Genomic DNA, 24,902 nt, shown 5'->3' with positions numbered 1-24,902 from the left:
CAATAATTATGCTCAAAAGTTGTTTATATTTTTTCTAAATATTCTCTGGTAGAGGATTTTAAAATAGTTTTCTTCTGAGAGTCATTTAAATTCTTGAAATGGTTTGAAGTGGACAGTGGGCGTCTCTTATGTTTGTTTTGTGGATTTTGTGAGCTGCAGTCTTTAGGAAGTTTCCTTTAACTTCTTAACATGTTGTCGAGCAATAAGATCGATGTTTGTACTATGCAGAAGTGCAGATAAAGTATTTTAAATTAGTTAAGACGTTTTGTCGATAAACGTCCAACGAAGTTTTATTGTGTTGATTGTTTTCCTTTTTTATTACTTACAGTATTTAGTGTAGCATATCAGATAAGCATTTCTTAGTGTTGTCTATGCAAAGTTTTTCCAGTAATTTTTTTTTGGACCAACCATATTAATTTAAGGTTGGTTTGTTTGTTTACATTTCTTAGATTTTTTTCCACCACAGTTCCCCTTTGAAAAAAGCTGCCAGTAGTTTGGAAAGTGGTGTTGAATATGCATGATACCAAAGTCCCTAGTAGTAATTACTACTTTGTGTTAATTACCTTTTTCTGCAACAAAATTTATAAACATTGGCTTTAGTTTAGATTAGACCACCAGTCAATGTTCACAGAAATGTCAATGATTATGACTTGTTGTACATTTTTTTTTAATATATTTTGTTTAAGATCCTCAAGAAACAGAGAAAAAATCGAGACCTTATGTCTCCTGTAAAAATCAAAAAAATCCAGCTGCTCCTTTGCTACTGCTTGTGTTTCAATTTTGCTTCCAGTGTGCTTTGTTTAGACCAGGGGTTCCCAACCTTTTTACGATCTCGCACCACTTGGACGCTCGGTACTGCCACATGTACCACTTCTTGCAGAACGACTTATAAACGAATCATATTTTAATATTGGCCTACTAAAATAACACTAAAGCACCACAACTAAATTTCATGAGATTTTTGTTTACTGTCCACTAATTAGTCGATGTGCGGTGTTTATTTGCCAACAGCGCACCGAAAGTCATTTCCGGGCGCGCCCAGTCGGTTTCGATTTTTTGATTTAATGTTTATCATGACTGAAAATCCCTGCTCGCATTCCCACGTGGAAGGGAAAATCAGTAGCTGTGGAACAGCACGGGAAGCTAGCATTGAATATGAAGAGGCCATACTGAGCCTGTAGTTTATTAGAACATTCCTTGTGTAGGTCTTTGTGAGAAAAAATACGGAAGCTACTTGCGTACCACCTGAAAAACCTTCGCGCACCACTAGTGGTTTGCGTACCGCAGGTTGGGAACCCCTGGTTTAGATTGCCTTCTTTCATTCCTGAATTGGTGACTTTTGACACTCATTGTGCTTTGTTGCTCAATGTATAATCACCAATCTAAAGTAGCTATTTTTATGTGTTTGTTAAAAAACAAAAAAATCAAGATATTAGGGAATCACAGCTTGTGTAAGCAAATCTTTTGAATGTATATTTACAGATGCATGATTGTAAACCCAACATTTTGATTTTAGAACCTATGGGGTACCATATTTGTTTCTAACATGTTAAATCCTAGAGATAAAGATTTAATGTATTAAATGTTGCTTCCTGCGATAGGTCAAATTTGCCTAATTATGTAGCAGTGTTATCAATAATTTAAAAAGCTAATCATGTTTTTAAGACATACCACAGTTAATATGATATAAGGTTGCATAAATTATTTTTAAATTGTATTTGTTAGTTTATGATTTTACCCTGCAATTTTGTAGGATCGTTTTGGTTACACGGCTGTAATCACTATAATTCAATTGAAATTTGTTTGTTATGTTACTTAATCATCAAATATCACCAGCAATTTTTTACAGTTTCCTTTTTTCAGGTTCTATTTGATTTTAGAAGTAGTGTGTTGCTTGTAACCGTATCTTTATAATTCTTGTATATTGTCGATGTCAAAATGAAGAGGTTTTTCAAAAAGAAGAAATCCGCCTCGGAAACTGGAAGTTTAGCGAGCGGTGGCAAATCAGAATCTGGCTACAACATTCAAACTAAAAAGGAATTAACCAAACTCCACAAAGCTGCTTTCACAGGAGATTTATCAAAGTTGAAATCTCTTCTCAAAAAAGGAGATGTTAATCAGCTTGACAAAGAAAACAGGCAAGTAAAACTGATTTGTTAAAAGAAGCAGTGCTGTTAGTTTAGTTGTACTTTTCAATGCAGTTCAAAACGTATGAACATAAGAGGCTTCATTCGGCTTTACGTTTTTTTCAGAATTTTATGTTGATAAATCTACCATTGGGATCTGGTTTAGGCTGAGTTTCAGACTTACAATTTTAGGTTTTGGCCCTAATTAATGATTCCAGACGGGCACTTTTGGTTTTTGGCCACAATTTTGGTTTCAAGATTGCATTTTTTAGCTTGGCCCACCTACAGCTCTTAAAAAAAGTATCACAATAGGATTTAAAATGATGTATTTGTTACTTTATGCATGTAGGACACCGCTTCATCTTGCTTGTAGCAATGGAAAGATAGATGCAATCATCATGCTTGCTGGTCAACATGGTTGCAACCTTAATCTGTGTGACAATGACAAACGCTCCCCACTCATGATTTTAGTTCAGTGTCAATTTTACAACTGCATGAATGTTCTCCTACAGAAAGGTAGGAACAATAATACCTAGTGATGGGACGGGTACCCGGTACTCGGTATCGATGGTATCGAACGATTTCAGTGGTATCGATACTCGTACTCGGTATCGAAATATTTTGTCTCAGTTTTCGATACCAACGTGCGAGTACCGAAGGCCGATTTACACTATAAGAACACTGGAAACTTTGTGCCTCGGACAGTACAAATTTGGGAAAAAGTTCCGCCAGGTTACGTATTTTTTTGCTATCTTATGGAGATTACTTTTTTCTGCATGTGTGTGTGCACGCCTGTATGCCGGCCATGGCAGATAAATTAGCAGGTGATATACAACTAAGTACAACACTGTACTTAAGTACTTGGTACTCGGTATCGAAGGTATATACATGTGGTACTCGTACTCGGTATCGGTACTCGCTTCAAAACCTGGTATCGTCCCATCACTAATAATACCCAACACATTATTTTTAAGATGGAGTGTTTTTTATCCCTTTATATTTCACGTTTATCCTGGGTATGTTACAATGAACACAGTGCTTTAAATAAATGAAAACTTTATCTGTCTGCTTCTTTGATCTTGCCAAACTTTGTTTTCACTTTTTTCTAACTAGATTTATATGTTCAAAATATCTCAGGAAAAAACAAAATGACAAACAAGATAGGATCACATATATACTATAAAAATAAATTGGTTTCCATAATCTTTTTTTGATGGCATTCTACGTTTACAAAACTGAACCTATCTGTCTTGTATAGCAAGATTTTTAGAAACACAATTTTTATTCCTTCTTTAAGAAAAGCAAATGGGAACAGAATAGCGATTGTAAAGTGATGCTAAACTATATCTTAATTCTTCATTTCAATTTCAATTAAATTTAAACACATGCTCACCTGCTTTTGAAACATGAATATATATGTTTTCATAGTGTACACATATGTATACGTTTTTCAGAAGAATATTTTCCAGTTAGAGTTATGTGTAATAGCAAGTAGCCCCTTCTTGTGTAATATGTACAACACAGCACAGTTTTGTCACAAAATACATTTTATAATTTCTTTGACCTGAACATAACATTTGATTTAAAGATGCTGATGTCAATTTATCGGACATCAATGGCAACACTGCCCTCCATCTTGCTGCCAGCATTCCCAGCAGTGACTTGTGCATTTCTCTGATTGACTACCATGCTGATGTTCATGCAAAGAATAAGGTACATTGTAAAGATGCATATGAATATGTAAAAAGGAAAAGGCTGAACTACATTAAATTTCTTGTGTTCTAAGTTTCTATCAAAAACGACATATATAGATGTTCTAAACCAAGTTTTTTATATAATTTTAACAAAATAATATTATTGTCTACAAATTGTGTAACTTTTATATTTATTAACAGTGATACCAACGTTGTATCACTATTCAATTGGTTTCATTACTTTGTGCCATTTGCACTTTTCGATAACTACAAATTAACTGAGTTAGAATGTAAGAGCATGAAAGAATGTTGAAGTGTTACCACTTGACTCTTGGAAGTCACTTTGATGAGTTTCCTCTTAAACTGGTGGCAATTGGCCCATTGAAGATCTTAGAATTGTCGCTTAAGTTTTGCTATTTGTTTGTGTAGGATGGTTCAACACCACTGCATCTGGCATCATCAGCAGCGGAGTCAGAAAATGTGATAAAAACCTTGCTGGATGATGGAGCACAAATTAATGCAAAAGAGAACAACGGAAAGTAGGTTTGCATTTTTATTGGTGCAAAAACAACTTTTTTCAAAAAACTGATGTTTTGTTCTGTGATTGAATGCAATATAAATAAATGGTACATTGTGATTTTAATAAAACATGGTTTTATACTTGAGCATACTGAAAAATATAAATAAAAATTCTAAGTTTCAGCGGTCTTCCTACCAATGGCATTTAAATCTGAAAGCAGTCTTGTAAATTCCACACTATTATTGTATCCAACTCTGATATTTACTCTGTAAACAAACTGTGCATATGGTACATCCTGACAATGTCTATGTCACATATTCACAATCTTTTAGCATTTGTTTTCATACACCCATGGATATAAACAGAAAAGATTACTTAGAATAGTCCAGTACCATTAGAGGGATATATTTGGGCATTATATATAAGTGTACTCTGTTGATATTTAAGCGCATCAGTGCTATGCTGTAGCACACAAGACCACAGACATCTTAGGTCCTCTTTTAGCCCTTTAAAAAATATTTTACATTCCACACATACATTATATTTCTTCTCCCTACCCAGTGGAATGGTATTTGCGTAGTTTATTTTACGTCCAGTGGGTAAAATAGCAGAAATGGTTTACTTATATGACATATAATATGACTGAGTATAGATCAGGTTTCATATTCATTTTGTGTTCACTTGTGAGTTGTGACAATAATAACAAAGAATCTATTGTTTTGATAAGAAGTGTGTGTCAGGCATTTGGTGTGGCACCCAAACATATGTGTCATAACTGAATGAATTTTTTGTTAGGTTCGTGTATATTGTTCCCCGGCTAAAAGTTTACTATGACAAAAGATTGCTCTATTTTGATTGTAACTGTTTTGTGAGGGGACACAATTTTGTGGTATGTTTTTAATATTTTCAGCAACTGTTTTATCTTTCCCACATTATGAACCAAGTCAGATTGAGTTTATGCCCAAAAACTATTTTTATCCATGCAAGGTCTTTTTTAAATTTGTAATGCAAAACTTCGTTGATATAGCATTCAATAGTTATGATAAATAAACCAATTCTTTTTATTTTTGTCAATTTTTAGGACTCCGCTGATGCTGGCTGCAAGCAGAGGTCACCTGGAAGTTGTAAAAGATCTTCTAAGCCAAGGAGCGGATTCATCACTTAGAGATGCAAAAGGATGGTGTGCAGATGACTATGCTAGCATGAGTGGCCATCATCCGTGAGTATTATGTTTCCAATTCTGCAACAAAGCACTAATTTTAGGATTTTATGTTACATCAGCTTTTTACAAAATATTACCAAGGGGCTTTTGACAACTTTATGTTGCATCAGGTTTGCTGGAAATGTTTATGTTCGTTTTAAAAAATTATGTCCTCTATGTCTATCTGGAGTTTGCCATAGTTTTTTAATGAAATACTATTTTTTTCTTAAAGGTGTTTTTTCATATATTTAATGCTTATATTGCAGAATCTCACATGTTATTGTGGAGCACTCGGTAAAACAAAAGAAAACCCCATCGCGACAGTCACTTCAAAATGTCAGCACCGGTTCGGGCAGTCGGTTGTATGAAGACATTCCTGCGGTGTCTGTTGGAAACAAGAAAACACCTATTGAGAGTTCTTCAAACTTTTTAGTTGGAGGACCAGCAATGGATGCTGGAGGTAAATAATTTGTGCACAAACATATGGAGCAGAACAAAAATATATTTCTTTTCTGTACTTGGAAAAAGATTTTATCAAAACTGTAAACTTTTTTTGTCTTATTATGGAATTATTAACTATGATTCATAAACACAATTGTAGAAGGCACATACAGTAGTTGGCATCTCCATGCATTTAAAGTAAAAAATCGCTTAAACTTTGACTGTACACCAACTACAACTGAACAAACTTGAATGCCATGTAACAAGTTGCTACTTGACACATGCACAAAATTAGACATACATAAATAAGACATAACTGTTTAACTCAGCTGGGGACAAATTTAAAGGTAATTAAAACAATTGTGAATGTTTTAGATCTTTCACAAGATGATGAATCACAGACTGTTAGCAGAATTTCCGATAAAGACTCTTGGAACTCGGATTCTGACAGTTCACCACCTCAGGTATTGTTATGATTTGTATTATTTTGTGTTTAAATAGCTAGGTTAGATACAAACATAATTATACATCCAGTAATTAATTACAAAACAAGGCAAAAATGAAAACATGTTACAATATTCTTTTCATTTGGTTGTACAGAAATCTAGGCTAGGATCAAACGCTGGAGCGCCAAAAGTAAATGTAGCACAGTTTTTAAAGCAACGAGAACAAAACAAAAACCAGCCATCAAGCTCTTCTGCCAACCAATCACCTATAACTGCAAAACCCCAATCCGTTTTTTCTGCAAAATCACCCTCCAAGGATAACATGGAAGTAACAGACTCACCTTCTCAAAACACTGCTCTGCGATCTCGTGGATATGCGAGTAATTCCCAGAAAGGTGGCCAAGTTTCACCTGCCAAACCCCCTTTACCTAAAGGGAGGAGCAATGGAATGCAAAGTCCAGCTCTTCATCAGAGAGGAACTCAAGATGATGATGAGGACTCACCATGGGACAGTGAAGAGGAAAGTGATGGTGATGTACAAGAACAGATGAAAGATGATGCAGTGACTTCACCTGCAAGACATACAAAACCAAGCAGAGGTCAGAGTTTAATAGATATGTTAGAAGTTTGAAAATAACATTAGAACGTATTGAAAGAAAATAACTGTATTGAAAACCTTTTCAGCCTTATGCTGATCGCATACCACATCACAACTTTTTTCTATCGCTGTGTACTACCAAAACCCTTCAAATGGTTAGACCAAGTGATAGGCCTATTTTTCTTGTCTAGCCTGAAACTAAGGCTGATCAGTTGGGTCAGTTAAATTGCAATTATTGATAGCTACTCACGTATCACCTAAAAAGCTCTAGTGTATTACCAATGGTGCGTATACCACTGGTTGAGAACCACCGGTATTGTTATGATGCGGCAAGTTTGATTTTTTTTTTGCAGACATTATCAATGAACTTGGACTTAGTGCTGCTGACATCAACCAGATATATGACAACAATGAATCTGACATGAGTTCAATGCGGAGTCAGTCACCTGAAAAACCGACTCCTTCAACACCCATCTACAGTCAGGTACAGAGGAAAAAGAAATTATCACTTGATCAATCCGACTCAGAAGAAGAAAATTCATCCTCCTGGGATGATGAATCCGATATAGAAGAGGGACCAAGGGATAAGCAAGGTTAGATTTTAATTATTTTTACCCTACGATTTGCGTGACTTAATATAGGGCAGCTTACTTTTTGAATGTCATGACTAGTTTTTAACCGCCCTGTGTTTTGGCATAATATGCGTTCTGTTTCGTTTGCATGTAGACGTTTTTACAATAATTTCCTAATGTCACAACGTTAGGCCTAAATTCGATGGCGTTTTAGCCTACATTCGATTTAACACCTTACATTCAAGGGCAGTTAAAAATCGATGTAAATACGAAATGTATAAGAAACGTTATTTTAAGTGTAAGTTTTAATGGCAAGTTGTGGTGCGAAAGATGAACAAATAGTTGTGGGAACGACTGCTTTTGGGATTACAGCAAAATTTGGTCCTAACATTATAATTAAGGTTCACTCGGTGCAAGATTGCAGATGCGGTTTTACATAATCTGGGCGTGACCAAAATTATCTGCGATTGACTTCACCATGCTGGGGCTGTTATAATCTAAAATGCTTTCGTGTTGTCAAAACACATCGCGCCTTCAGTATTTTCACAACAACACTCCTGTGGTTTAAACACGACTTGTGTCCGGACTTACAAGCCTCGTTCATGCGGTTTCAACAAGCCCTAAGTGTTTCAACATGAATCGCGAAGACTACTTCAAAGCCAAGAAGGGCCTTGAAATTGTTCGCACAATATTTAAGAATTGTAAATAGTTGGCATTATATTGTTTAGCGAACTGTTTCGTTTCGTGTTATCCGCACCCCGGAAATATCGGCGTTGTTACCAAGCAACAGTAGCAATGTGGGTTAAGTATATACGCTGTAACGAAAGTAAACTACCACTAGTGTTTGTTCAGCGATTTAAAGAGTTTAATTGCACTTCGGACTTTTTGTGGTTCAATGATAAACAGCAATGGCGAATGTTTTTTTTAATTTTTAAAGCCTCACGGAGATAACTAAACCCGTCAAATTTTGCTGTTTGTTTTCGATCGTACCAGGCATAAACAGAACAAGCCTTTTCGAGAACGTAACTAGTAGAAACGTTTTATAGGCTCATTTTGCGTTTTTGCTAAGTATATTTATCTTTCAGTTTTCTTGTAAATTTTTATCGGTTGGTCATTTGAGCTTCTAGAATCTTGATCCAAGCTTTATGACCCCAGGTTTGAATATTATATTACTTTACTGCTCATAAACTTGTTATGCGTGGCATTCAAAAACCGCCATTTAATTGGCGAGAATTTGTTTGTATTTGCTGAACAGGAAACTTATGGTTGTTTTTGCGAAACGGTTTTCTGTGCAAAGCATTTTAAAACCATCTCTTAATTCACGGAAGTCGGAGCAAAATGGGAAAAGAACGGCTATGTACATTTTTCTGTAACCTTTTTTTACGTCCACGATTTTTGATTTTTTTTAAAAACACACATTGTTTTTCAGCGTTGACTGACATTATAGCGGAATCTTCTGCGTTTAAGTTCGATGACGAAATCAGCGATCAGGATGACGACATCGAACGAGCTGCGGCGCCCTCTAGTGTTCTGCAGCAGATCGAGGCCAATGAAGTTCGTGATGACGACAATGTTGATGACGATTCTTCGTCGTGGGATTCCGAGGTAGGACGTCACATATAAGGAAAAGATTTTCTTCTTGCTACGATTCGAAATTGGCCTTAAGCAAAGATTTGTCTAACACACTCTGAAGTTTGACATGCATTTCGGGTGTGAGTTTTTAAAAGCATAAAACATATGACCTAGTTGGGTAGAATTTAGTTTTATGACTTGTTGCGTCTGTGTTTTACAGAATGTCGTTGAACGCCCAAGTATTCCTCAATCATCGCCACTAAAGGTAAAAAACGATTGGATTTCCATTACCGATTTTTGTCACAAAAAGTGAATGATATGTTTTTCATATAATTGTCAAAAACTATTTTTTCACGACTGACGTTGTTATGCAGACAAGCGTGGATGGGGTGCTTTCCCCATCAGATGATGACGATGACGAATTTGACACAGAATCTGAAAGTAGCTGGGAAGCAGAAAATAGGTAAGAATGTGCTGTGTTATGTTACGTCACATATCAAACGTCGTATCATGTTACATCATTGGCCTATCTATTGCGTTATAAACGTCGCTTTGTTGAACAGGAAAAAACATGACAACGCTAAAATTGCGGAACTACGTCTGGAAGAGGAAAGAAAACAACGCGAAAAGGAAGAACAGGAGAGGTTGAGAGAAGAACGTCAGAGACTCCAGGAGGAGAAAGAGGAGCTGCAGAGAAGAGAGGAAGCAAAACGACAGGAGGAAGAGCTGAGGCGCCGAGAGGAAGAGGAAAAACAAAGGAGGGACGCGTTGGCGGAAGAAAAACGGAAACAACAAGCGAAGAAAGATAAACAAATGAAAATTGCCATGGAGGCGATGGAGAAGAAAAGAAAGTGTGAGGAAGATAGGAAGAGAAAAGAAGAAGAGGTTGCAGAGAGGTTGAGGTTGCAAGCTGAAGAGAAACGCAAAGCTGATGAGAATTTACGAAAAGAGAGAAAAGATGCTGAAGACAAGCGAAGAAAAGAAGTGGAAGAAAAGAGACGACTGGACGAGGAAAAGAGGAAAAGGGATGAAGAAGACAAGAGGATGCGAGAAGAGGAACAGCGTCGACGCTTACTCGCTTCCACAGAGAAAGAGAAACTGACAAATGCTCTACAAAACGCTCTTGATGGGTAAGTTACTTTTCTTGGTAATTGAAGTTAGTGTTTCAAGTTTAAATATATCCATGCGAGCTTAAACAACTTCGGGAAGGATTTAACTCTTTGGCGGACTATAAATCTTTGAATCTTGTTTCTTGCCCTTGTGCAGTTGACAGCACTTCTGCGTTTACGGCCTTTTTATTGGTTTTAAAGATTTGCGAATCCCGATCAATTTCTGTCTGAATTTCAATTGAGCATTGAGACTAGCTCACCAAGGTTTTGCTTGTTTTTTTTTTTTTTTTTTTTCACGGGGTTCGAACCCAGGACTCTCCCGGGGACGAATCCCGATCAGGGTTTTTTATGTCTGTATATGGGTCAGGCTTGTTCCATTGGTTGACTAATTCTTCAAACCTCTTGCGCCTCTAGTGTGACTCTCCCGCCTTACATTCAGATCTTCGGCAGTATTTGCCACCATACGTTCCAGAGCTCATTAGCACGACGCCATTCTATTGTATCCAGTGATTTAAACTGGATATTTGCAACCTGATCCCAACGCCGTTTGTATGTAGTCACTATAAAAGTTACCGGCATTCTTACTTATTGTTTGCCCAAACCGAAAGAATCTCTGGCTAGGAGTTTGTTCAGATTTTATCGAATTACAAAGGCAAGCCGGTTAATCTAGTGACCTATCGTCTCGAATCCTTACATAATATTGTCTGTCTTCTGCGATTTTTTAAGTTAGGGGTAGTGAGATTATGTGTATAGCAACATAGTGTGTACACAGAGCATTAAAACGAATTAAATTAATTGTGTTTTGATGTAGTTGATCTATAAAAACGCGCAAAGCCAGTTTGTGAACGAGTTGGTCTACGTTACCGCAGCGTTATATTTTTACAATATTTTACACAAATGGCTGTAATAACGTAAGGAAAGACAAGACCAGATTTTCTTTTTTTTTGGTGAAGTCAAAAATTTAGATAAAGGCAAAATATGTACAGCATGTTGGAATTTTTTATTTCTATGGAGATTTATTGTGAACAATCCCATTAAAGTTGCATCTCGGTTGTAAAATTATTCTTTTAACCTTCTCTACATCATATGTGTTTAGGAATTAGATTTAACATTGATTGTATTTGATTTAGTGCTGGCAATCCTAGTGAAAGTGACATTTCTGAGTTTGATGACTTTCACATGGGAAACGTGCAAGGATCCAACAAGCGAAAGATGGAGGGATTTAAACATGTAAGTTGTGTGTCTGTGAATTAAACACTCTATACATATATACATTGTATTTTTCCTAATTATTTGGTAACCCAATTGGGCTACTTACAAACTCCTTCGAGTAAGTTGACAAATAACTTTTTCGGACTGTTTTAAGTTATGTTTAGTGCTGTATTCGGTCGGTGTTTAATTCCAACAAATCTCATTTCGGTATAAAACCTAGATGTTTGTGTTGCTGTGTTTTTGTCGCGTTATTGAGGTAACTGCATTGCTTTAAACCTATCTTTATGTAACTACCGTATTTATTCGGTTGTTAGCCCAGGTTTTGGGGATTTTTATCCTGGCGTTTGTGCGGCTATAATTATTTATTACCACCTAAACTTGCAGTTTACTATACATACGATGACCAAACCATGAAAGTTTGGCAGTACGTAAACCTAAAAATCATGATAGTAAATCACGGAACATACAAAAAATTGCTCCAATAATAATAATGCGGCATGTATATGTTGACTTATGGTACAATTTTTAGTCCAATGTCTCCCTACCTCCTATGTACACTCGACGAGATCCGAGCTTTCCCAATCAAAAGTCAAACGGCATACATGGCGTCAATGGAATCGATATCGACAACTTGACCGGCACCGAGACCGAAACTGAGGACGATTTTCCCGCAGATGTTCCCGCTTCGCTCCAAGCATCACAGTTGTCAGGTACAAGGAATATTTTAAAGAATCAGTTAAACCAGGGGTGGGCAACCTTAATTACTGTGGGGCCAAATACAATAGCCAAAATTGGATCGCGGGCCGCACCTGGGTATAACACAAGGTCATTTTACTTCGTTACTTACCAAATATGCTTAGCTACAAGTTAAATTTGGATTTGATTCCAGCCACATATTGCCTGGTCGAAGAAATATAGCATCTGGCGCATTAATCTGCTAAAAAATATGTAATAGTTGGACTCGTTTGTCAGTACATTTCAAATTCGAACGCCTCTGCGGGCCGCACGACCTTTATTCAAGGGCCGCATTTGGCCCGCGGGCCGCAGGTTGCCCACCCCTGAGTTAAACTGCAAACTTGATCTGTCGGTCAAGTTTGTAGAGCTCTTCTGGCAAATGTAATTTTATTCCTACGTTTCGACGTCCTATACAGGTCGTCTTCTATCTGTCTGTGTTCAAATAGGATACGATTTTGCTTTATTCTGCTAAATAAAAGTACATTTTTGTTGTATATATGAATAAGAAGCTTTAAACAAGACATGGAAAACTGCAAAAACTTCAAGTTTAAATCTGAAAAGTCACAAAAAAATTCACACTAAAAAATTAAGTGATTTGATGTTTAACTTTATCCGGGTCCGTAGAATCACTTCTTCGGTCGGGTGAGCGCGGAGAACTGGAGAGAGAGGCGAGTCGAGAGAAGCATCGAGCAATAGACGCTCTGGAACAACTGGACATTTCGAAACGGGAAAACGAGAAGTTGAGAGACGAAATTCGGAATCTAAAAGTGGATAAGAAGGAAGGTGGAAAGATCAGAGACGACCTGGAAGCTAGAATGCGAAAGATGAAGTAATATGATTGTGACAGTGATCAAGTTCAGCCTATATTGATTTTAACCGAATATCTTACTGTTACTAGCAAATGCTCTGTTAAAAGTAGAAAAATCTTTAATACCTTATGTTTAGCAACACTTTTCTTATTGTTATGCATGCAAGCCATTGTCATGAGTAATTGCCAAAACGGTTGATAATATAGCAAGGTACACTTTTATATAAACCATATACCCATGTTTTATATGAACTAATGTATGGGATAAGAACTATTGCTTTGTTCGAAAACAACATTTATGGAGGCATGCAAAAGTCAGTCTTAATTTGAAACCATTATAAACGGACTCTATTAGTAAAAATACCCCAAAATCTTTAAATGACACTGAAAACGGTTTTCGATTATGGACACTACAAGAAATATTCTTTCCCAGGGTTACACACTTGCCTGTTTTTGAACATTTTTTCACTGCGTATCCTGTGTTTGATTTTGTCATTTTGATTTGCATTCGTCTTGTCCCAGTTTCGATTTGAACCGGACGAAAGAGGAATTGCAAAGCGCTCAGCTGGAAGTCGACACGTCACGTGACCGACATAACCGTCTCGAACAGAAGTTGGAGATTGATGCGAGTGAGAGGAGGAAGCAGGAATCAGCTCTGGTGGAGTTGAGAAGCGAACTCGGACACACCGAGATGAGACTGAAAGAGGTAAAAAAAATTGTTTTTGTTTTACAGTCGTTTGAAATGTGGCTTTGTTGTTGATGTTGGATCGAAAAAAATATTGAATTTTTGAGCTTTTGTTTTTAATTGGCCGCGTCGCCCAAACCGGATAACTAAGCCATATTTGGATTTTTATTTTTAATAATCAGGAAGTTCAAACACTAAAAATTGTCGTGTCATTATGCAACAAAATGAAACGTATTAATGGAAAACATGATTGTCTAGGTTTGTCTTCACATAAATTCAATTGGGGTAATAATTTATGAACACTGCAAACTACCTTACTGGTTTTCAGTGCTTTAATCTTGAACATTGCTGTAACAGGCGGAGAGAGATCGAGATAAATTGCAAACCGAGCTGTCGGTAGAGCGCCGCAAGATGGCGCTACGTGAACACGTTGATAACGACAAGCAGCGATCAGATGCTGAGATGAATGAGCAAACTTCCACTATACAAAGGTACTTAAATACGTTGTGGTTTTATGCCATGATATGGAGGTTTTATTTAACCTCACGCTGAGAATATCGGACCAAATGATCAAACTTTAAATTAATTTCGATATTTCTTCCAATTAATCTTGGAGGTATTATTTGAGCTCTGTAGATAATGTAATTCAAAATTTTTGCGTTCATGCTGGACTTCCACGTGCTTTATTTTACTCAAACTTTCCTGTCTCGGTATGTGCATGGCGCACACCTTTGGTGGTCTGTAAGTTTGTAAAAAAATACGATTAATTAATACTATTAATACTGAAGTTGTTTTTTCTTCAGGCAAGTTGATGCATGGAATCTTCTTCTGCAAGAGAAAGACGACGAACTTTGTAAAGCAAAAGCAGGGTTGGCTACGATGGAAAGCACTTGCAACAGGTAGAGAATTACTTCTGTCCTGGAGCTCTTCAGGTGCTTCTAAGGAGTTAGTGGAAAGAATAGCTTGATTTGCTCTCAAGCACTTTGTAGTTCTGTTGTGCTGTGAGTGTAGAATGAACTTAAAGTTTTTCAAATGCAGATACAAAGAAGAACTCGCCCGATCCCGCTCAAATGAGGACGACGATTTGCTGAGAATTAACAGTCAGTTAAACGACCGGTAAGTGAGGTCGTCGATAGTCACTATACAGAGAATAAGCGGGCCCGAACCGTAAATTCTGTCCCAACCACCTAAACCAGGCTGAATCCAAATACCAGCACAAAACGCGGCCTTTACCCAAACTTTTTGTAACATATGACCCATGTAGGCCGGAAAGTTGGTAAAAAAATGTCGGGCATTAATCAAGCTCGTTTTATTCAAACATTAGTCCGAACACAGCCGATTCTAAGTTACTATAATGTCTGGGAAACAACTTACTAGTGTCGATGTTTGTTCAGTGTAATGGAGATGGAACAAAATTGGCGCGAAAGCAGAGAAGCATTGGAACATGCGGCGGTAAAATACAATCTCCAACTTCATCACTTGAAGCAAGCAAATGAAATGTTAACTGATGAACTTCGCAAGTACATATAAGCAACTTTTGTCATGCACTTCTACTTATCACACATATACTTTCTTTGGTTTCGAAAGATTTAAATTACCTAAATGCTGGAACTTTCAAACGAGTACATTTTAAATGCTTTGGGGGAATTTAAGTACGACATTATTTAGGCATACGAGATTAAAGTGGTGTAAGAACTTAGCGCCGAATTTTTGTCTTATAATTTTGCCGAGACTATAATTGAGTATTTTTTTGTCAAGATTGCCTTAACAATTTCTTCGGTACAAATAGCCTTTACTTTAAAACTGTGTCACCTTTATTAAAGCAGCTAATAACTTTTCATTCACAAGGGAGCGAAAACAGAAGAGCGATTCCCAACATGACCTGGAAACACTGAACGACCAGCAGAGGTCGCTAAAGGACCGCATCGGGGAAATGGAACGAAAATGTTACAGGGAAGAGGATAAATCCGAAGCGTTGGCGAGGAACGTAAAAGAAGAAAAAGAGAAACGCGAAGACGCTGAGGTACCGGATTAACTTCTCTTTTTTTATTTAAACATTTTTTTCCAATTTTGTGACAGTTTTAAATCGTTGTTTGTTTTCAACAATTTCGACTTGCCAAAAATAAGGCAAAATACTTGGTCTTAGCATTATAGTAGGTTTGCTGTGGCTCAATTTACATAAAAAAGGTAAATTGTATATTATGCTCAAATTTTATTATTTTTCTATGGAAAAGTTTGTTTTCCTAAAAAAACATTTACACATAAATTATACGTTGATGGCGTGATCAATTACGTCGATTTGTGACAGAAAAAATACCGGGACGCCGAAATTTCGACCAACCTCGCCCAGCAAGAAGCGAACAGCCTCCGCACAGCTCTCACTCACAAAGACTCGCTCCTCATTCAGGCGCAAAGAGAGCGGGAGGAGGCGAGGGAGAAATTGAGTAGGAGTGAGAAGGAGGCGAATGAGCTGCAGAGAGAAAACGTCCGCATGTCAGGAAGAGTGGAAATTTTAGAGGTAATGTACCTATTTTCTGTTACCTAAGTTCATTGTGAAACAAAAATGTATCAATGTGCAGTAAACCTCGGTTAAACAGGATTCGGTTAATCCGGATTTTTGCCTAATTCTGACAAACCTTGAGGTACAAATGATTTGTAATGTGATACGGCTGTAACTAATCGACATCGCCTAATCCGGAAAAAATTTTTGGTCCAAAAAGGTCCGGATTAACCAAGGCTTACTGTATATACATACAACATAGGAGCGTTATACAATATTTAATTATAAAAAACACATTTTTTTATCGGCCCATTTAATTTTATGAATATTAAACAATGTGTTTCAAAAACTACCAAGCTAAAGCGTATAAGAGTTGTTTTTTCCATTAGAGTGATACTTGAAAACACACACTAAGATTTAACATGGATAGATTCATGTATCAAGTATTTCCGCTTTACCTTATTTTGTGGTAACTATGTCGTTATCAACAGGCCGAAGTTTCACAACAAGAGAGCGAGAAAATGCGAATGAGGCGAGAATTAGAAGACGCGAGAAACTTTGGGACTTCCACGCTTACAGCTCAACAAGGACAACTTTCCGAAATTGTCACAGGTAACTTAGAAACAAAAAAATGTCACAATGAAAGTGATTTCTATGTTTTGAATTGATTTTCTATTTTTTTTAATTTTTTACCTTCCCGAAAAATGTTTTTGGCTTTAAACACCAAAAACAAGAGATTGAAGGTTAAGAAAACTTTAAAAGCTAACAAGAGTTGGTGCATTTTGTTTGGTCAAAGACGCACACAAGCTTTTAGCGGACCACATGACTCAGCTATTTCCTGTTATGCTGAGTCACGACCCTCCCGATGGAGCAGCAAGTATGGCAGTGTCTGTCAACAGCATGTGTGTCTTTTAATTCGGTCTTCACGGAGTACTTTGTTTTACGTTGTGAAACAAAACCCTGTACGATCAATCAACCCAAGTTATTGTGCAACGTTTAACATTTAATGTGACTTGAAAATACAGTCACACTTATTATGCGTTGTAATTTTGTGTTGTTCATATTGTTGTTAATGTTACAATTTTACGCAATGTTTAAAAGTGTACTTTTGTTGCTTTTTAATACTTGGCCTTTTTGTGTACATCTTTCTAGTGATTTGCGTTTTTTTGTATTTTTCCGAGCAGTATCAAGCAGGGAATTTTTTTCAGACGTTTTAAATGAATTACGGTCGTGTACACTAATAACCAGTTTTATTGAGAATCGGTCCGGAACATCCAAAGTTTTCATAATGAATTCTATGTCGCTTACCAGGTCAACAGAAGGAACGAATCGAGCTGGAAAAACGAAACGCCCAACTCGACCAGCAGGTGTCGCACTTGCGCGATGAGATAAAGCGAGTCAGTGACGAAAAATTGAAAAAGGTTTGTCAACTAGATGTCATGAAAAAAATGTGGATTTTGTTATGTCATAAAAGAGTACGTTTTATCGATGTTGTATGCGTTTCGTGCCACTAAAAACCCGGACATTTCACAATACGTTTTAACCAAACTGCCTCAATTTTTCAAACTGTAAAAGTCATGTTTTGAATTTGTTTGCAATGCCGAGTGCTGTGTTGAGAATTAATTGGTGCATTTTTTTCTATTTTTACTGTTTTTTTGGAATGGTCAAAAAGACATGTTTTCCATCATGTCCTGTTCACAGGAAGAGGAACTTGCTATTGCACAACAGGATTACATTGAAACCCACAAACGAATGAGTTTCACGGAACCATCCATGGCACAAATGCGAGAAGAGAAGAACAAGATGGAAATCGAAATTCAACAGTTTAAGGTGCGGCGTATTCTTTTCCAATGCCACCCAATTGCCCATTTTACTTATACGCTCCGCTCCTTTTGTTATTGCGAATTTCCCAAAGAGGCGCTGATGCCCACTTGAAACACACTGTAAAAGTTTGCTTTTTTCGGATCTCGTTTTTGTTCTCAGTTTATTGGCAGCTAAGTCCACTTAACATGCAACATGTGCAAAAATTACGAATTGTACAAAAAAATTACGCAAAGATAGTGAAAAATTACAACAATCAAGAACCACTCCAAACTGCGTTGTTGATTCATTTCAAAAAAGTCTATTTCGTTAAGACTGTAGCAACATTGGAATCGCTAAACAGTTTTTTTCTGCGAAACAACTTATTGATTTATCAACCTTAAACTTTTTTCTCTTTACAGGAACGTTGTTCGTACTTGGATACAAGACTTGTGGAATCAACCAGAGCAGCTGAAGACTTAAGAAACGAGTTGGAGAAAGCACGTGAGAATGGGAGTAACGCGCACAACCGATTACAATCTGTGGAAACCATAAGTGCACACGATAAAAACACTATTGAAAAACTCGAGGAAAGACTGAAGACTGCTGAAGCAGCGAACGCCAGGTAAATTGCGTTTGATTTTTATTTAGGATTTGGCAACCTGCTAAAATTGCTTGAAATGGGACATTTTTGACTAACTTTACAGCCGAAAGATATAATGTACTTGTTTTGCGTTTTTGGTTTGTGCATTTTTAACATAATTTAGAGATCTGTCAGAGTAGTGTCTAGTAGTGTACACAACCTACTTTAATATTGTAGTTAAATACAGTACACAGCCTGCCTAAAAATTGCAGTTGTGGGCGATATTGTGGTGCCAAACAAGAGTACAGATTCGATCTAATTTTTCGTGTTTAAGCGTCTTAAGACAGTATTCTTAATCGGATCAATAAAAAATACACGCAATTAAGATTAAAGCACGTATGGGTGCAGAACAGTGCAAAAGTAGTTTTGCTGATTACAGGAAATTTTAACAGAAAATTTAAATAACTTTTTTTGCAGACTTGAATCCGAAGTCGCATCACACAAGATGCGGGAGGAAGAGATGAAGACGAGTCGGGAGATGACATCCCGATCCCGGTTGCAGATGGAAGATCTGGTCGCCCGCCTCCAGGAAGACAAGATTGCCGCGGAACAGAAGATGCAGGAGAAGATTGACCGATGCAGGTTTGGGCCGCTACACTGATTAAAATTGTATTTTATGTATTTTATGTGTTTTATGAGCCAAAAGTTTTTTTCCATGCATTTCGATTTTTTATTACAGTATTCATAGTGTGGTGAATGCTTGGTGACCGGCTGATTCGGTATGACGCCAATGGGCCTGGCGTACTGTGATTTTATTACAGTATTCACAGTTTGTAAAGTTTGTAAAGACTATAATATCATAATACTATAGTTAAGACCCTCTTAGTTGATACATATAATATTACGACATGACGGTTTAGTTATTTAGAACCGTCTGGCCTGAAATTTAGTAGTAATTTAAATTTTCGACCCAGAAAGACTTTTTTGTGGATTACAACCCACTTTCCAATTGTTTTGTGCATTCCTAAAGCCGCGCAGGATGTGGAAAGTTTGGTGCTACATTTTTACACAAAATCTAACTACTGGTCACTTATCACTTTTTCTCTATTTAGAATCTTAGAAACAGAGGCGGACGGTCACCGTAAAATGTGGGAAGAGGAAGTGAAATTAAGATCGAAACTTAACGTCCAATACGCAAGAGCCGACAAAGAGCGCAACGACGCCATCTCGCGGCTAGAATCCATACGGTCGAAATATACGAGGGCGGCAGAGCAGAGTAAATCGTACAAGAGCAAGTTGGATTTGCAAAAGCGACATCGCTCTAAGCTTGAGGATCAGCTTGAGACGTACAGGTCGGTGGTGAAAGATTGTAATAGCTGTTTGTAAAGATGTTTTAATTGGTTTGATAGATTTTGGGATAGTTTCTTGTGAAATATAACAGGTCACTTTAGGATTGATTATTGGAAAGTTGACTAAAACCTGTAATTTTTGGTTTTGCTTTTTTGTTTGTTTTTTCTTTGTGTTTTAGAACTTTTTAGATGTTACTTTCGTAACGAAATTAACATTCGCGTTGCCTATATAGTACTAGATTTGCATATGTTGTAGCTGTTAACCCTGCTTTACTTAAATCGGGCATATCTGCGCAATAAATTAAAGGTTTTGGGAACGTTAAGCCAGAAATTCAGAACCAAAACACACATATTAGCGCTAAATATTTCCGTCCAATGACCGCAGCGAACTTGCACGGAAGGCGCGCTTCCAATCCGAAAGCTCCGAATCGGAATTCGAGCTTCGCCTGTCGCAAGCTTCTGACGATTTTTCCGCCGAGCGACGTCGACTGAACGACACGATTGGTCAGCTTCAGGGTCACGTGACTTCGCTCAGTAAAAAGCTAAGGGACGAGGCGAGGGCAAGGAACGGGGTCGGCAAGGAAATGGAAAGGCTCGCCGATATTTCGAGAAAGTGAGGTTTTGCATGGACTTAAAAGCCAATGTTGTATAAAATCCGAAGGGGACGGGCTCTAGCTAAGGGAATTTGATAACAGATTCACAACGGAATGTTTGGTGCATGTTGTGACATAACCGGCATTAAAATACGTAACATTGCGCAACAAAAGTAACATAGTTTTTCGCCTTAATGTACGTTTGAACGTGGTGTAATGGACTAATATGCTTATGGTAGTGGATATATGCTATGTATTCGACATAGATCTATATTAATATTAGTAGAACCACTGTTAGATGTCGCAATGCTGTTTTTAAATTAAACATAACGCTATAGTCAAAACACTGTTTGCGACTAGTTTTTGACTTTTGTTACATTTGTACTGTGGATGTTGAGTGGTTTTTGTTTTATGCCATCTAATGCATTTCCTTAAGTGTTACATTAAAATCGCTCGATAAATGAAAGTCATGTGTTTTTCTTGCCTTTTTAATATTGATTTTTCTCATGTAGTAGTGACGCATCGGTGTCTGAGCTGGAGAGAGAACGAGATTTGCTTCAAAAAGAAAACGAGCGGTTAAGGCAATCCGGACCAACAGAGACCGGCGCGTCTCCTGAACAAATCAACGCCATAGTGAACTCCAAGTTAAACAGCAAACTCGGTCAAGTTAACAACTTTCTCGAGGTGATTTGTGTTTGCTAATTTAACCTATTGAAGGGTTCATACCTAATTCAGCCGGTCTCCCAAGCATTCCCATGTCACAAGACATAATCTAGAAAAAAACTAGCCAGCGGTAATTTGAACAAACGACAGGAGCCTATCCGCGTTTCACTTCAGTATTGCAAACGTTTCGGTTAATCGCATCGCTAATTTCCCAAGGATTTTTGTGCGATTAGGCCAGGGGTGGGCAATCTTCGGCCCGCGGGCCACATGCGGCCCTTGAATAAAAGTTGTGCGGCCCGCAGAGACACTTGGATTTCAAATGTGCTGGCAAACGAGTCCAATTATTGTATGTTTTTGAGCAGATTAGTGCGCCTGGTGCTATTTTTCTGCGACCTGACAATATGCTGCGAGAATCGAATGCGAATTTTACTTCTAGTAAGGCATTTTTGGTATGCAACGAAGTAAAATCACCTTGTGTCATATAAAGGTGCGGCCCGCGATCTGATTATTGCAATTGTATTTGGCCCCACAGTGACAAAGGTTGCCCACCCCTGGATTAGGCGGACGAATTTTTAATTTGTTATAGTATACGGTTTCACAATCGCTATGCACTTAAATGGATAGTGCGAATAACCGGAATGTAAATAACTAACAAATCCAGGTGTGACTTGAGGTAGAAACCAATGAATCCTGACAAAACGGTGTGGTTATTATAAACCCCTTTCTTGTTGTTTACCGTAGTCTTTATATTTCCGTAGTCTTTATTCAGTAAAACCTCGTTTCAAAACGCCTGTCGATTATTCTTCATTTAAAAATAATGACAAATCACATTTTTGCAGGAACGCGCCGCTGCTCACGAGATTTTAGAACGAATGCGCGTTGAGAACGAGCAGAAACGAGTTGCTGAAGCGAACGAGAGAGCTTATGTACTCGAACAAGAACTTCAAATGCTCAAATCAAAAATGGGAAATCCTAATGGTCCGGATAGCGAGAGAAGACGAAGGGAGTTACAAGACGGTGTTAGAGAAAACATTAAGTTACAGGAAGAATTGCAGAGGTTGGTAACAAAATTGGTTTACTCATTTTGTGTCACATGTTACATAGTTGCGTTAAATAGTTGTTTCTTAAAAATGAATATCGAGTAACACAATTCGGGCGGTGCATAAATTAGTGTGTTCGGCAAAAAAATTATTGGTAATTGCAAAAAATAATAAATAATGCAAAAAAATAAAATAGATGGTAAAATCAAAGATTTTTTCTGATATAGGACTAAAAAATGTAGGAAATTAGAAAAAAAAAGTTTTTTACTTTCGACGACAAAAAGAAGCAAACAAAATTGCAAACGTGATTTTAAGTTTGCACAACAATTAGATTTATTGAAACAATCTATGGTGTGCGATGCGTTCAAAGTTATTTGCTGACTGAGTTAACTCAAATATCCACACAGGGCGAAACTGGAGCTTGAGAAGCAGAAAATACAGGTTGATCACGAACAGAAGAAATATCAGAACCTTTACACGAGCGTGATGAGTGGAACGATGGCCGGAAAAGTCGGTAGCGGATCACTCCCCCTCAATCACACGATGATGTCATCGAAGGGATTCTCCCCGGAAAAGTCACGTGATCATATATTGACGTCAACGCCGCGAAGGGAAATGTCGGATCCAATTTTGTCGCATGTAAGCTCATGTTATGTTTCTTGTTTAAAGTTACAGGCTCCTATTTAAATAAACATGAATTGAAACTTATTTGACCGCGTTTAACCATCATGTCAGTGATTCCCCACCTTTTTCGACGAATTCCTCCCTAACAACTCAAATCTTCTTTATTCCCACCTATTATGCTACATAGTAGATGCTAAACCACATAAACATCATTTGAAATTGGTCTTATATCAACTTTACAGGTCATATTCCCAGAGCTTAAGTGCCCATTTGCAAACCACATGTAAAAATTAAATTCCTCCCCGGTTGGGAACCACTGCACTATGCTATTCCGAAGAATTTGCGTAGATGAGACAAAATAGTGATTTATTTGGCAATTTGACTGTTATAACGCACTTAGATTATCAATTTAAATGTTTAATTACCCAAAGTCTAAATGTTAAATCATAATACACGTTAATAATCTGTAGAACATTACGATGTCTTTTAATTTTTGGTGTAGACTACGATTGTTGGATGGTTGACTGTTTAAACACCAAGCCATAGTGATGTTGTATTTTTTAACAAGTCTATTTCTTTGACCGAACGACATCGTTGCTCTGTTACGTTTCAATTTTATTTTGGTCTTTACAAACCCGTGAACCTCTTACATATACTTTCTCGTGTGTTGCTATGTTTACCGAGTGTTTTTTTGCCAACAGCTTCGCAACAAACTGGACGTCAGTCTTGCCCAGCGTCTCACCGAGCCCCGTCATCAGAGAACCGGTTCCCCGTCTAGCGATGGATCCGGTTCCAACCAGCGCAGACCGGATCGCGCCGCTTCCAACGAGTACATGTCATTTCTGTTGACGTGAGACGCATGCTCGCTTCATGATTTTATTTTGTTCACTTCACTCCTGCCCTTTGCACTTTCGAACACACATGACATCAACAAGGATGAATTTGTTGGTTGTACTTGTAATGCTTTGGTTCGAGCGCCGTCCGTTCCATTCCCGTTTAGTGTGTCTGTTAAAAGTGCCATAACCCATTTAAGATGTTTATTGCCGCATATTTGAGCATGAACACAATAGCTTTGTATGGTACAATCGGTAATACAGGGGTACTAGACAGATTTAGGTGCCTGATTGTATACAATTGGTGCAGACATTACGTTTGTTACAAGTAAGATAACTGCAGTGGAAACATCTTAATTTGGTTGTAAGTTAGGTTTCTTGTTTGGTCTGCGAAGGTGTCTTGGTAAAAAAAAACTTTTGTTCTTTTAGTGTTGCATTTCTTAACATCTTATAAAGTTGCAAACCAACAATATGGAAGTAGTTTTAAATATATGTGTCATGTTAATTACACCGTTTGATAAATGCAGTATGATAAAATCGGTGTGTTGCTTGCATGTAAGCAAACCAATATAATAGGTTTCACTGTGATTTTTACATTTTTACCAGCACAAGTTTGTTACTTTCAGTTTAAGTGCTCGTCTTGGAGTTATACAACACCAACGGTCTTAGAATAGGTTTCTGAATCGACTTTCCTCGTTCGGTTTGCATAACTTTTCCGGTTCCAATACATTTATTTACATTTTTATGACTACCATTTTTTGTAGCCAGTCTCTTGTCTCTCAGCATATTTGCCAAAGTTCGCGATATTCCAATTTGTGTTTGAGTTTGTTGGGGTATCCTGTTTTTATCTGGTGATGTTTGTACAATTTTTTGGTGCAACCTATTGCCTTTGCTACCATTTTAGTTCATTTGCATCTTAGGGTGCTGTATTTTTGGAGCCAAACAATATTTATTCAAAATATGTCCATTTGTTGAATTGTAAAACATTGCAAATATTTTTAGTATCTCGCCATGTTCACAAAAACGCTTAAAATATTTTTTTGTATTTCCAAGATTTTTTTTTATTGCTTGCTTTATTTCTATATTACACTGTTGATATATCTTTGTTAAAACGTTTGCAAAAAATAAATTGAAAAAGAACAGATTTTTGTTTTAGCATGAATTTGGAATGGCACGTTTTTGGTTCAGCTTCTGTTTA

General features: G+C 37.3%; 1 protein-coding gene across 4 annotated transcripts; it reads left to right on the top strand.

Moving 5' to 3' along the window:
* Positions 1-1,836: 1,836 nt before the first annotated feature.
* LOC145222237 (uncharacterized) lies at positions 1,837-24,848 on the top strand. 4 transcript variants are annotated; one of them, XM_080088314.1, is made up of 34 exons: positions 1,837-2,138; positions 2,476-2,642; positions 3,715-3,839; positions 4,250-4,359; positions 5,422-5,559; positions 5,808-6,001; positions 6,358-6,446; positions 6,583-7,027; positions 7,380-7,619; positions 9,028-9,203; positions 9,391-9,435; positions 9,545-9,633; positions 9,734-10,300; positions 11,410-11,509; positions 12,021-12,201; positions 12,851-13,055; positions 13,557-13,740; positions 14,077-14,210; positions 14,523-14,618; positions 14,758-14,835; positions 15,114-15,239; positions 15,568-15,742; positions 16,028-16,237; positions 16,711-16,831; positions 17,531-17,640; positions 17,921-18,049; positions 18,442-18,644; positions 19,080-19,244; positions 19,715-19,954; positions 20,337-20,564; positions 21,060-21,228; positions 22,047-22,264; positions 22,655-22,886; positions 23,573-24,848. In XM_080088314.1, exons 1-34 carry the CDS (start codon positions 1,939-1,941, stop codon positions 23,723-23,725), a joined length of 6,042 nt encoding a protein of 2,013 aa, XP_079944440.1. In that variant the 5' UTR covers positions 1,837-1,938; the 3' UTR covers positions 23,726-24,848. The 4 variants fall into 4 exon arrangements, with proteins under 4 accessions (XP_079944440.1, XP_079944439.1, XP_079944442.1 ...); XM_080088313.1 differs by having other exon boundaries at positions 21,057-21,228; XM_080088316.1 differs by lacking the exon at positions 20,337-20,564.
* Positions 24,849-24,902: the final 54 nt, after the last annotated feature.

This window comes from Phallusia mammillata, chromosome 4, assembly GCF_965637545.1.
Source record: "Phallusia mammillata chromosome 4, kaPhaMamm4.hap1.1, whole genome shotgun sequence".
Lineage (NCBI taxonomy): Eukaryota > Metazoa > Chordata > Ascidiacea > Phlebobranchia > Ascidiidae > Phallusia > Phallusia mammillata.
This window is presented reverse-complemented; position numbering and strand designations above follow the sequence as displayed.

What these genes read in the sequence shown, in the direction of transcription:
- LOC145222237 (XM_080088313.1), top strand. Translation starts at nt 1,939, where the DNA reads ATGAAGAGGTTTTTCAAAAAGAAGAAATCCGCCTCGGAAACTGGAAGT. An exon ending in ACTTTCCGAAATTGTCACAG is followed by an intron (nt 16,832 to 17,530) that starts GTAACTTAGAAA and finishes GTCGCTTACCAG; the next exon opens with GTCAACAGAAGGAACGAATC. An exon ending in TCGAAATTCAACAGTTTAAG is followed by an intron (nt 18,050 to 18,441) that starts GTGCGGCGTATT and finishes TTCTCTTTACAG; the next exon opens with GAACGTTGTTCGTACTTGGA.